General features: G+C 41.5%; 1 protein-coding gene across 8 annotated transcripts in view; it reads left to right on the top strand.

Moving 5' to 3' along the window:
* The first annotated feature begins 222 nt into the window (after positions 1 to 222).
* The window catches only part of LOC144724296 (golgin subfamily A member 2-like), a 21,576-nt gene continuing 8,825 nt past the window's right edge, over positions 223 to 12,973 (top strand). The window contains exons 1-17 of one of the 8 annotated variants that reach the window (XM_078603298.1): positions 265 to 488; positions 2,785 to 2,890; positions 3,849 to 3,941; positions 4,183 to 4,236; positions 4,580 to 4,684; positions 4,969 to 5,040; positions 5,610 to 5,690; positions 6,302 to 6,340; positions 6,464 to 6,535; positions 6,659 to 6,731; positions 7,838 to 7,944; positions 9,202 to 9,260; positions 10,357 to 10,498; positions 10,636 to 10,723; positions 11,222 to 11,364; positions 12,066 to 12,242; positions 12,488 to 12,601. In XM_078603298.1, the coding sequence (XP_078459424.1) occupies positions 2,870 to 2,890; positions 3,849 to 3,941; positions 4,183 to 4,236; positions 4,580 to 4,684; positions 4,969 to 5,040; positions 5,610 to 5,690; positions 6,302 to 6,340; positions 6,464 to 6,535; positions 6,659 to 6,731; positions 7,838 to 7,944; positions 9,202 to 9,260; positions 10,357 to 10,498; positions 10,636 to 10,723; positions 11,222 to 11,364; positions 12,066 to 12,242; positions 12,488 to 12,601 (1,440 nt within the window). In that variant the 5' untranslated portion in view covers positions 265 to 488; positions 2,785 to 2,869. Of the gene's footprint in view, positions 489 to 2,781; positions 2,891 to 3,848; positions 3,942 to 4,182; positions 4,237 to 4,579; positions 4,685 to 4,968; positions 5,041 to 5,609; positions 5,691 to 6,301; positions 6,341 to 6,463; positions 6,536 to 6,658; positions 6,732 to 7,837; positions 7,945 to 9,201; positions 9,261 to 10,356; positions 10,499 to 10,635; positions 10,724 to 11,221; positions 11,365 to 12,065; positions 12,243 to 12,487; positions 12,602 to 12,973 lie in introns of all 8 variants that reach the window. The other 7 variants (XM_078603297.1, XM_078603301.1, XM_078603300.1 and 4 more) reach the window with 7 other exon arrangements.

Here is a 12,973-nt window from a genome sequence, read left to right as displayed (position 1 = left end):
ATCTTCCAGTTTAGGAAGATATCTTCCAGTTCAGGAAGAGATCTTCAAGTTCAGGAAGAGATCTTCCAGTTCAGGAAGATATCTTCCAGTTCAGGAAGATATCTTCCAGTTTAGGAAGATATCTTCCAGTTTAGGAAGATATCTTCCAGTTCAGGAAGAGATCTTCAAGTTCAGGAAGATATCTTCCGGAAGAGGTTCATTCCATCGGCTCGCGGACATCCTTTCACTTCCGGCAGAGAGCTCCGGGTTTTTCCCACTTTTTTTTATCAGCTGCAAATAAAAACTAATTTCAATTACGCGCTCGTTTTAAATCTTTTTTTGTATTTTAAATCAGGATACGACGTAAGTCGAAACGCTTAATTGCAAGAAGAAAAAAAAACTTTCATGACAAGACGTCCTTCACGATGACGTCGGCGCGAGCGACATCAACAGCTGAGCCTCCGCCGAGCGGACGTAGTCTGCGTGGGGCAGGGTGGTGGTGATTGCAGGTAAACTCTACCGCGCAAACATTATCATCGCTCTTCTTATCCTAACTCATTTTGAAAATAAATCGTGTTTGTTTGCCTGCCTGCCTGCGTATTTACCGGGGCTGTCGTACGGAGGTGGTGAGAACCACGGCTGATGTTTGATGCGTGAAGTTTTGATCTACGTGGAGGTTCCGTGTTGGACAACGTGGGGGGAGTGGTTGGGTCGAGGCGGTGAGGGTGGTCGTGGTTGGCGGTGTCACGGAGTTGACATTGGTGGCTTTTACCAGTCCCTTGACCGGGCCTTTATTTAACCACCTGACCGGGCCTTTATTTAACCACTTGAAAGGGCCTTTATTTAACCACTTGACCGGGCCTTTATTTAAATACCTGACCCCGGCCTTTATTTAACCATCTGACCGGGACCTTTATTTAACCGCCTGACCGGGCCTTTATTTAACCATCTGACCGTGCCTTTATTTAACCATCTGACCGGGCCTTTATTTAACCACTTGAAAGGGCCTTTATTTAACCGTCCGACTGGCATTTTATGGAGCTACTTAACGGGGCCTTTATTTAACCACTTGACGGGGCCTTTGTTTAATCACTTTATAGGGCCTTGGGGAATGAACTTCCACAAGGAAGATCTGTGAGCTACAGGGAAAGTGTGCTATTGTGTGGTCAAGTTATATATTGTTGGTATTTAATCACTTGACAGGGCCTTGGGGATTATGTGTTGAACCGGAGGGGAGTCAACCGATTATCTGTGTGGTCAAGGAGCTATCGGTAACTGGTCCCTGTGAGATGTGGGCATTCCCACTTTACCATAAACATCCTTAAGATGCCTTGCGCCGACTCTGTTGTGAGCCGTGGGTATTTGCATTGATTTAAAACTTTCGTGACTGCAGGAATTCATAATTTTTGTTCTTTCGGTAAAGTCACTTAGATAGAAAAGAATAATAATAATAAAAAGTGAATAGAAAACAAGTAGTATTTTTTTTGTTATAATTTTTATTTTATTTTATTCCTTTATTTTTTTGTCTACGTGACTTTACTGAAAGAACCAAAGAATATTTGCATTGATGCATAACAACGCTAGAGTTACATAATTCAAGAACTGTGTGCGCAACATGTTCTGCAAATGAAAGTGTTATATATCGTGTAATATATATTCCAAACGTTGGGATGTTCGTGAGATATAACATCTCAATGGTGAACTTTCTGTTGATTTTTTCATGGAGGGGTATTGCAAAAGCATTTAGATCATTTCCAACAAGTGAGATATTTGAGCTAAAATTGCCCAGTCCAGTGCCTGTTGAGTTAAGGAGTTGACATTAATTCAGTTTTTAAACATTCTTAGGTCATTGAGAATGTTTAATTCCAGCGAGTTGAAATCTGTGAAAATATAGCTGATTGGCTACAGGTCAAGTAGCTGTAATCGTTTAACTTTATTCAACCAGGTAGCATAGCATTGGGATGAATAATTAATAATCTTTATAAAGGGATATATGTGAGGTCAGAAGGCCCAGCTTGTCCTTGACCGATTAGCTATTTGCTGTACAGCATCATACAGCGTATTAAGCTTCTTCCTCAGGCCATGCAATGCAGTGATGGGAGTCAAGTAACTGACAAATACATCCTTTAACCATTTTTACAGGGTATTGGTGTTTCTAATTTCCAACAAAAGAGAGCCCAGCGGGGACTCATGTGAGAAGTTGTGGTGTGAAAACGGTTACTCGAAAATGTCCTTTATTTAACCAGTTGGCATGCATCGTGTTACTTATTTTAAAAAAGGAAGATTTATAAGCCCAGAGGGCTCAACTTGTATCCAACCCAATGGTTGCTTGCTGTACTGCCTCCTACAAGCACAATGAGCTTCTTCTCCTGCAGGATGGCCATGGCCATGGTGTCTAGTTTGGTAGCCAATCTTGAGCCTGAATCTACTTGCTGTACTTCCTCCTGCAGATCATTGCATTTCATTATCTGCAGAAATTTAGCCATGGAGTCTAGGATCCGGTACTATTTTGTCCTTTATTTAATCATAGGTTCACGATGTCTTATAAGGGAGATGTGTGAGGCCACTCTAAGTGTGACTGGTTGGATGTGTTTCGATTGAAAGCTTTCGTGACTGCAGGGATTCATCTTCTTGGTTCTTTCGGTAAAGTCACGTTGTGGCTGAAGCGTCGTGAGAGTTGTTTTGTTGTGTTTTATTTTTATTGTTTTGTTGCTTCCCTTCTATGTGACTTTACCGAAAGAACCAAGAAGATGGTTGGATGTGTGTCAGGGTTTTAGCGTTCATCTAATTTCCTCATTTCAGCAGGTGCCAAGCACGTTGAGATCGGCTGTCGGCTGCAAAGGAGACCCTGTGAATGTCCCGGCAGTTTGGTCATGGGATGAAGTAGCTGATGAATACTTCGTTTAACCAGGTGAGGAGTGCTGAAAAGATTCTGCAATGCAATTGATTAATACGTTCTAGAACAAATACTGATTTTTTTGTCCAGCCAGGCTAAATTGGTCGATGCTAGACATCTCGTCTCTAAACATTAGAAACTCGTGGCAGTGCACACCCACCACTATGCAAATTCTATGCATTTTTTGCTAGTTTTCTCATGATTATTGAAAATGTATTGATACATTAAATAATCATTTAATTCACTCGTTCTATAGTTATTCAATGGGTCATAGTTATAACTCGACAGATGACAGCCAACCATACGCCTTGGAAGGGTTTATTATTTTTTACCACTTTGTCAGGGATAGATTTAGCTGGGACAAACTGTTGAATTGTCACATGCTTTCTTGGCATCCTGTTTTCCTTTTTTAAATGTACAGTAATTACACATTGATAAACACTTCAGTGCCCACATGACAATCGATATTTGCTTCTCTCCAATGGCTGCATTGTGTGTACTTGCCATTGCTTTAGTACTCCCAGTTGAACTTGGTTTTGGTCAGATATGATTGTTTGCTTGACATGAGGCAGATAGTAAAGTTTAAGCATCTTTCAACAGAAATAGAAAGGCATTTCAAAAGCTAGTAAAAGTCACACTGGAATGTGGAATTTGTCATGTCACAGGCAGCTGCAGCATCTGGCAGGACTGAAGACATGTTTGCTGAAAGGATTACTGATTAATATATATGCATGATGCGTTTGCACTTTTCTTGTCATCACTGCCTGTTGCTTTTCGAAGGCAGGCTTTCATGTGAGAGAAATCTAACAACAGTGGGCAATTATATTAATTGTCTGTGATGGGTGGAGGAGGGTTTACCATATGCGTCTCACTTGCACTTGTACGATCTAACCGAAAAATCAATTACGAACCGTAATATTGGTTGCAAAAGGTTAATTATTGAAATTTAGCGGCAATTTTGTTTACTTTGCAGTTTATGGGTGACGAAAGAGGACGATCGAATAATCGGGCTGCCCCAGCTATGCCTGGAGAGATGGCGGTACAGCTGCTGCCCAGCAGACCCATGGTAAGTGTACTCTTCAGCAGCAGTATACAGTCATTGGCTATTGAATGCCCTGCTTTTGTTATAACTCTACAGATGACAGCCAACCATACGGACCGTAATACGAATCGTAATACGAATCACGTGAATCAATCTCAACATTAAGTGGACTATTAGGAAGTTGTTGGTGAACAAAAATCAGACGTCGTCTTTCTGATTATTTGCAGGCAAAATGGTTTGCTATAAACGTTCTTTATATTTACAGGGATGTGTGTTGGACATTCATGCTAAAGACATGAAGGTGTCAAACAAGCTGCCGGTAAATAATTGGGTGTTATTCGCCGTTACAGAAAAATTAATGTGCACTCTCATTTATTAACCTTGTGGAAAATAAACTATTGGCTTTTGTCTACTAACTAATTGCCTCTTCCAAGATGTCTGGCCTGAGTGGAAGAGGTGCTAGAGCTTTATTTAGTGGAGGCCCTTTCTGCCAGCAGTGGTGTGAGCAAGCAATTTCGGGGCTGCACTGTTACCCTTGCTGTTTGACTAACTTACTGAGTTTGATTGCTTAATGCATGTTGTGCCTGCCACCACAGTACTCTTTAATCCTTCTAGGTGGCCAAAGACGTTGAAGCACACGTAACAATGTTTGCATGCCGCAGGTGGTTGATGCAGGGGATAACAGCGAGCTAACCAACAAGATTGACACATCAGAGAGATTGACACAGAGTCAGGAAATCGGCACTTGTCCCTCACAAGCCATCCAGGTCTGTTAGAATTATGATAAATATATGTATTAAAAAAATGTCTCTTTAATTACTATAATTCTTGCAGGCTTATTAACACGGCTCTTAAAACACTGCATGACACATTTTGCTTGACTAATATTTTTTATTATTAGGTGTGGCCAACGTGTTTTCTTTGTTTTACCACCACAATTATACATCCTTCAGATCTGTGCTTGGACTTGTAGTGTTGCAGTCAACATCTTCGTGCAACATTATACAATAATTCGTGTTTTTTAAACTTGATTTTGCGTGTGTGTGTGTAGCCTTTGAGTTGCATTCAGAATGGACTGAATGGTGACAAGAATGGATATCCTACAAACTCACTTGACCTTGAAGTATGGCTTGCACATTGTTTTATGTAACACTCAGAAATACTTGTGATTGTAAATGGTTGTGAATTGCTCTGCGACACACCAGTGTGCTGAAGCCGTAATAATTTTGCGCATCAGTTCACGTCACAACTTTATTCATTGAATTAGGGTTTGTAATACACATTTTACTTGTGTGATCTAACCCAAATATCAATTAGGAATCATAACTAACTTTGGTAGAAGGCTTGATGTTAATTATACTTACAATTGTTATTTATTTTACGTGACATTGCTGATATATATTTTTAATGTCTTGACTGAAAGCTTTCGTGGCTGCAGGAATTCATATTTTTTGGGTCTTTCGGTAAAGTCACGTAGATAGGTTCAAAGAAAGTAACAAAAAATAACAAAAAAACTACGACGTTTCGATCGCAACACAAGCGGTCGTCATCAGGAAGAATGCTTGTGTTGCGATCGAAATATCATAGTTTTTTTTGTTATTTTTTGTTATTTTCTTTGAACCTATCTACGTGACTTCATCGACAGACCCAAAGAATATACATTTTTTATGTGTGTGGTTGATTAATAACCAGGTGAAAATCCATGAGCTGACAGCTGCTCTGGAGGCCAGTGGCAATGCAAACACACAGCTGATGTCACAGATAAAAAACTTGGTAAGTGTTCTCCATTTACAAGGGTACTTGAGTTGTTTTCTTCTTAGGTCCAATGTAATATTGTATCGGCTACTGTAACCGGGAGTGTTGCATGCTATTTTAACTAACAGTTAAGTATCTCCGGAAGAAATATTTCCTTGTGTTGATACTCATACTGGCTCCACACTAGGTGACTATTTTCAAGGCGACTGCGTAGGGGTATACTGTATTGAGTTCAGGAAAGTTTCTAAAATGGGAGCTGTCCCCCCCCCTGTCAGAGTTCTGATGTGGCTCAACAGCTGGTAGCACTTCAAACTCAATGCGCTGCATTTAGAGTTGCTATTTTTCTATGCGAATGATCCTGTCAGTTTCCTGTGTGAGTTGGCAAATGAAGAGTGAGGCAACTAAGACGTGTTTCATTGGTTTTCCACACATGTTCATTCATGTCTTTGGCCTTCATTTCCATAACTCTGGCATCCAGTTGGTATGCTGAGGATGCAGCCACAAACAAGGATTCTTATTGGACTGCAAACCCACAGCTTTTTTTCCTGTGTTTTAAAACGTGGAGTCTTCTTCGGGTGTAACCAATGAATTCAAGTGCACCTTTTCTGTCTATTCTTGTGTACGTTTAGGAACATAAAGCACAAGTTCTGTCGGAGACGATGCGAAAGGTATTATATAACTTTGATACTTTTCGGTTGGCCGTGTGCGATTTGAATCACTTTGGAAAACGTTTTCCCCCCGCATTTAGTTGTGTATATATATGACCATTTATGATTCATTTGTCAATGTAGAACGACAAAGAGAAGACACAAAAAGAGGAAGCGTACCGGAAGGAGTATGCCCAATTACAAGAACAACTTGCGGTAGAGACATACAGTGTTGCATTTTTTTTTCACGTATTTGATTTGCCTGCAGAATTTGCAATATTTTTAATACAATCATATTACGTCATTGCCATTTAACTTGGTTATATCTTTTTTTTTCAGGCATATGTTGCACAAAACACTGAACTGTGGGATAAACTCGCTTATGCACAACGTTTGGCCCAAGACAAAACCAGTAAGTCACGGCACAGCACGAACCTTGTTATGGCTTTGGAGGTATTTTTGGTATAAATTTTGGGACGTTCATATAATACAGCGATGCTACTGCAGTAGAACAGGGGTCTGTGCAACCTGCGTCTCCGGCATGCGGCTCGTTTAAGGACTGCTTTGTGACAGTTATTTATTAAGAACCCACCGCCTTGTATTCACATTACATTGCGGCTCTTGAAATATTGAGTTTTATTTTTTGTTAAATATATATACCGAATTAGAAAAAAAAGGCTCCTTGTTATTTTCGTTGCCGACTACTCCTGCAATAGAAGCTGGGTGTAAGCACACCCCGTGTGAAAAAGACCGTGTGTTATTTTTTTTCTGAAGTGTACTTGTGCCAGAGGTTTCCCTTCCCCCTCCCCCCACCACTGCAATATAATGATGCGTTTATTTTATGAGAACTGTTCGTATAATAGATGTGCTTATATCTAGCTTCCACTGTATGAAACAATTGGGTCATCTGCTCTTAAAATGCAATGCATACACGTGTACATTTTTACACATTCAGGATTACATTACACTGATTTCACATCGACAATTTACATGCAGTTTGTTTCTTATCACAGAGATAAGTAGGCATGTAATCATTCGTTAATTAAATCTCCTCATAAGCTCATGATACATGCATCGAATTATACATTAATAAGCAATCGCATAGGATTTAAACAAATTTCGTACAATTCGGCCAATACTGTAGATACAAAAAACACCCTAAAATTCATACGTGCTGATAAACAATTCAAACAGGGCAGTGCAAACTAGACAATAAAGAAATAATTCTTCAGTGGAATTGTGGCCCCTAATCCTAACAGTTCATCCAATGTCTGGGTGGTGGTGGGGGGGGGTTGAATGATTACATGTTTAGACATAAGCACATTACTCATTGCAGTGTGTGCCACTGTCGGTTTAATATTGGCAGTATATGTGGCATCGTGGTAGGATGACTTCAACTTCATGAACGCTGCTGCTGTGCACAGCCAACACCTGAATTGTGCTGTTTGCACTTGAAATGATTGCAAACCAGATGACTTTGCTTCAATCCCCTTGCGCGCGTCCTTTTTGCCATCCTAGATGAGGCCTCCCACTTGGACAGCAGACTGCAAATTTCTCATCGTCATTTGGCGGAATTGGAGATTTCTTTCAACAGTGCCGCAGCTCACCATCAGCACTTTGAAAAGGTTTGTTAACTTCCTCTCTCCCGGGCTTGTTATACTATAACTATTGTATGCTCTGTTGTTAAGTTTACTTGAACTCTGCCCAAGTGCACTACCGACGCTAATGTTCTGGATAGTTTTGTGTTACAGAATTCCATAGGTTAGATGCTATGCTAGTCTAGTTAAAAAAGTTTTTTACATACGTCCACCCCAAAAACGTATTAACAATTCTCAATGTAATTTTATGGTTTGCAGAGTTTATGAGTTTCTATGAAAGGTTGGCAAGTTTTTACCGTTAACATTGCAGTTCATCCTTATCGCGAAGACACTACCGCGTCTGTCTTAGCACTCTCACGTGTCCACTCTGTGTGTAAATATACACGTGAACATTTTAGGCACGCAGTCTCGGATACAGGAATTAAGGGACTCTCTTTACACATGACGTTGTTTTTATAATCGCCAAATTATTTCATTATCGTATTGCATTATATCTGCAAAATACAGTAATCCCTCGCCACTTCGCGGTTCAAGTTTCGTGGCCTCAGTGCATCGCGGATTTTTCAAAAATATTCATCGAAAAATAAAAATTCAAAAATACCGCCATATCGGCAGCCGTATTGCGGAAAGCAGCGTTGTTTCATCGTGATGCGCGAGAGAAATGGTTTCCCAGGATGCCAGACAAAGAGAGAAACGCTCTCAGAGGCTTTGTACATACCCACGGGCACTCAGACAAGGCACGTGATTGGTTCCCGGCGCGAGATCGACGAATGAGAGCACGAGTGGATGTACAGTATCCCGTGAGCTGATTGGCTGCGCATCATCGCATCCTCTCCCAGCTTCTTCCCTTGTTGTATCTCGCCACTCTCGTTCACGCTGTCAACTGTGTCTCGCGTATCTTAGTGTTGTGTTCGAAATTAACTGGTGAGTGTAGAACACCATAATACGTATCGTATGAGAGAGAGTGAATGTATAATATTAAGGTTTTATAATTAAATAGATTTAAGTAAAATATATGTGAGTGAGTGAATGTATAATATTAAGGTTTTATAATGAAATAGATTTAAGTAAAATATATATATAAAATATAAATATACATATTTTAAATATTCTGGTACCCACACACACATATACGGAAATTCCTAGGGGGGCCAATCCTACTTCGCGGATTTTCACCTATCGCGAGGGGTTCCGGTCCCCATTAACCGCGATAAACGAGGGATCACTGTAGTACAATGTTGTTGTTTTTTGTCCTGACATTGTGTGCTTTCCTCTTTTGATCAGTTATGCAAGAATTTGGAAAAGCAGAGGAGTGAAATTAAAATGGACATGTACAAAATAAAGTAAGTAGATGGTTGGTTATGTGGTACGAGTCGGCCTTGGTGGTGCACACTTGTAATCTAAAACTTGGGAGGCAAGGGTTGGGTGGATCATGCAAATTAGTGATGCTCCCAACCCTGCTGGGAAATAAGATAGCCGGGAGAGGAGAGTACTGCAACTGGGTTCCTGAACCAGTCTGACTGAGCAAACCTTGCAGTCGTATGCATTTATATGCCTAGGTTTTGCCCAGATACTCCGGCTTCCTATATCACAAGCTCCGAAACGCATTTTCCAGATATTTCAATGCAGGACCCTTTAAAAAACAATCTACCTTTATGCACAACCTCCTGCATGAATCCCTAAATGCATGCCTACCCTCGTACACAATTGCAGCATTTGTCATTGCCTCCATCTCCTCTGGCATTGTTCCTCCCATGGTGAAAAATACTCACTGAATCCCTACATCCCTGCACACCATAGGCCAATCTCCAACTTTAAGTTCAATGGAAATGGATGGTATTCCTGAGAAGTGCATAGATATACGCCTAGAACCTACGTTTTTATAATTCCCTCTGAAATGCAGAATGTTACTAAAGTCCCTTTTGTGTAAACAAATGAATGAATCCTCTTGAAACTGTACATGGACATGTTTCTCCTATTTATAAATCATCTTGAAATGCGATCGTATTTAGATGCTCTAAACAGATAAATTATTAAAGGTTTAACGTAGATAAGGGTGGTGGCACAGTGGTTAGCACACTCTGCTATCTACCTCTTATCTGAGTTCAATTCCTAGCCATGGCTTTCATCATTGATGAGTGATCACTTAACCAGTCTTAGGCGCCCCCTCTCCTTCACTGACTTGGGTGGTGAAGTATGGTCAAACAATCCCCATGATTGACAGGGTGTGGGGAAGTCTCCGTCCAGCAGCGGATTGATAAAGTGCTGAAGAAAGTACTGGATGCTGCTAAGGCACCACGTGAATTTATCTTTGCATAAGTGCAAAATCGCAGAGTGCTTTTGTATGTAAATTAAAGCGCATTGTAAAATTTCGCACTTGTGCAAGTCGCAAGATGCGTTTTAACGTGCGATTTATAATTTAACGACCTACCCGAACAGGATTGAAAGGGATCAGGCGATTAGAAAGAATGCGGAACTGATGGAGAAACTGTCGGACAGCATACAAGACTCTACAACGCATCAATCAGAATTGCAGGTGAAGACCAAGGAACTGGAAGGGGCAGAGCTAAGACTCAAAGAGGTAATGCACACGGACCTAATGTCAGCTGTTCGTCTCTTGTAGTGGCCCGCTCGGGTGCTTGCCACGTATCACATTGCTCGCATTTTAAAATTTGATGGGTTGTTTGTGAAGGTTTATTTCAATTATTAATGACCCAGGTGGAGGAGCGTCTGCGGGAATATGAAAACGGCCTCGCGAAAACACAAGGCCCTGAGGGCAGTGTCGGAGGACTTCAGACAAAAGCGGGTGTGTCACGGCATTTACTTGTCATCATAAATACATTATTTATCAGTGTCAACACTTTTACCATGGCTATGTAATTTTCCCCCAGTTTTATCCCCATTGTGCTTTTGTGTCATGTCACGAGATGGAGTTATTTATTCGGATCGCAAGAGTCGCCTCTGATATTTGTTTGAGTGACCTCTGATCCACATAGTACAGGGTAGCACTTTGCATATCAGATTAATATTTGTCACATGACAGCCAAACTGTTATTTAAACATTTCAAATTGGAATGTAGCCAATTAAGCGAGGAACCAAATTGAACATAATTGGATTTTTTTTGTACAGTCTGTGGTGACTGTGCTTAGACCATCAACTCACTCTACTCAAGAATCCAGTTTCACCACAGCCATCTACCTGGCTTCAAACCCAGGAACTTAGTGGTGACAGTTCAGCGCTCTGCCCCCCACCCCATATACAGCCGGCCATCTCCTTAACATGTTTAATGTCCTTTATTCAAAGGTGTCTCGGATGGCGGGAACATGTATACGTCGATCAGCGGTGACAAGGATGAAGACAAGGATGTATTCATCAAGTCTCTGAAGGCTCAGATCGCCAAGCTTGTGGATGAACGAGAGGAGCTCTTGGATCACTTTCACGATCAGGTGCAGTGGCTCGATCGCAACGGTCGGTTCGCAACCACTATGACCTATGATCCCAGATGTTTATAATAACAAGCATTCGAATGCAAACACTGGATGGAATTCATTGTTATACAGTAAAACCTTGGATTGCGAGTAACTTGGTCTGCGAGGGTTTTGCAAGACGAGCAATTTTTTTAAATAAATATAAATTTGATAAACGAGCGAGGTCTTGCAATACGAGTAGTACGAGTATACGCTTTGTCTGCCGAGCGTCACGTGACCACATCTGATATACGAGTGCTTTGATATACGAGTGCTTTGGATTACAAACACGTTTCTGGAACGAATTATGCTCGCAATCCAAGGTTTTACTGTATATATTAAAAAAATGTTCCAAGGTCAGGGCAGCATTGATGGCATGATGTGAGCACTGCACTATTAACCTGACGACCTGATGACCAACTACGGCTAATGTCGGTAGCGAGTGTGTTTTGACCTGCCCCTACTGGACATCTGTGAAAAAGATCTTTATAGCTCATCGGATTTCTCCAGTATAAATAAATATTCTGATTCTGACCTGGCCTTGGCCATGTGGCTGATGATGATGATGAATACTGCAACTCGATGTTAAAAAGGGGAAAATACGAGAACGAAACAACTTTGTAAGCCCCGTGCAGTGGCTACAAACGCTTGCTGGTTCATTGTCGTTGGGTGTGTCACAGGCGGAACGTTTGACGAATCTGGAGGAGGAGGTAAAGGCGTTTAGCGAACAGAAGCAGGACACATCCCAACTGCGCAGCGAAATGAAGCGAGAAAAAGCTGTCTACACCAAGACTGTAGTGCAGTTGCAGCAGACACTTGAGCAAGTGGAGCAGCAAGAAGCAGCAATAGAAACGCTGGTCAGTTACCGCGAATGCGCCTATCACCAATTTCTCGTGACGATGTACATTTTCATCATTAATGTAACTGACTTGGCTGCTTTTATTATATTATCAATGTGTGTTCACGATTTGGAGTTTCGACTTGGCAGGCGTTTTCCCCATTAATTGCTACAAAACGTGGGAAAGCGTCGGCAAGTGATGCCCATTGCAGCATTATTGTATGCCACGCCTGTGTTGTACGCTCCCGGTTATCCCAAATGCAGAGACACGAGATTGCTGAACTGAACGTTCAGCTGCAAGCTGAGAAACAAGCCAATGGTAACATGGAGCTCCGACTGGAGGAGGCTGTGTGGAGGAGAGACGAGTTGGAGCGAAAGGTGTTGTCACTCTCTTCGGCACATCGGGCTGTAGTTTCGTTTCACATCGAGTACTAAGCGAGCCAATTTTTTACAAAGACATTCTATACAATTAACCGATGACAGTGGGTTCAGTACCAGTCGTAATAGCATGGTTGACGAGGGTCCTGGTGCACGGAATTAAATGACCCCCCCCCCCGCCTTCTTAGGCCCGGTGCCTGGGGCCCACTAGTCCGCAGACCTCGGTGCAAACGTGCCACCTCCACAATCAAATGCTACGTCACTTGAGTGGTCATATATCACGGCATGTTCGTTGAAGAATAATTCCTACAAAGTCATAAGTTCTGACTGCCTTATTGATAGATTCTGTTTATTTCAGGCTGCAATCTAAGT

The sequence above is a fragment of the Lampetra planeri genome, chromosome 20, assembly GCF_965212315.1.
Source record: "Lampetra planeri chromosome 20, kcLamPlan1.2.h2, whole genome shotgun sequence".
NCBI lineage: Eukaryota > Metazoa > Chordata > Hyperoartia > Petromyzontiformes > Petromyzontidae > Lampetra > Lampetra planeri.
The sequence above is the reverse complement of the archived record's forward strand: the minus strand, read 5'-3'. Positions and strand labels throughout refer to the sequence as shown.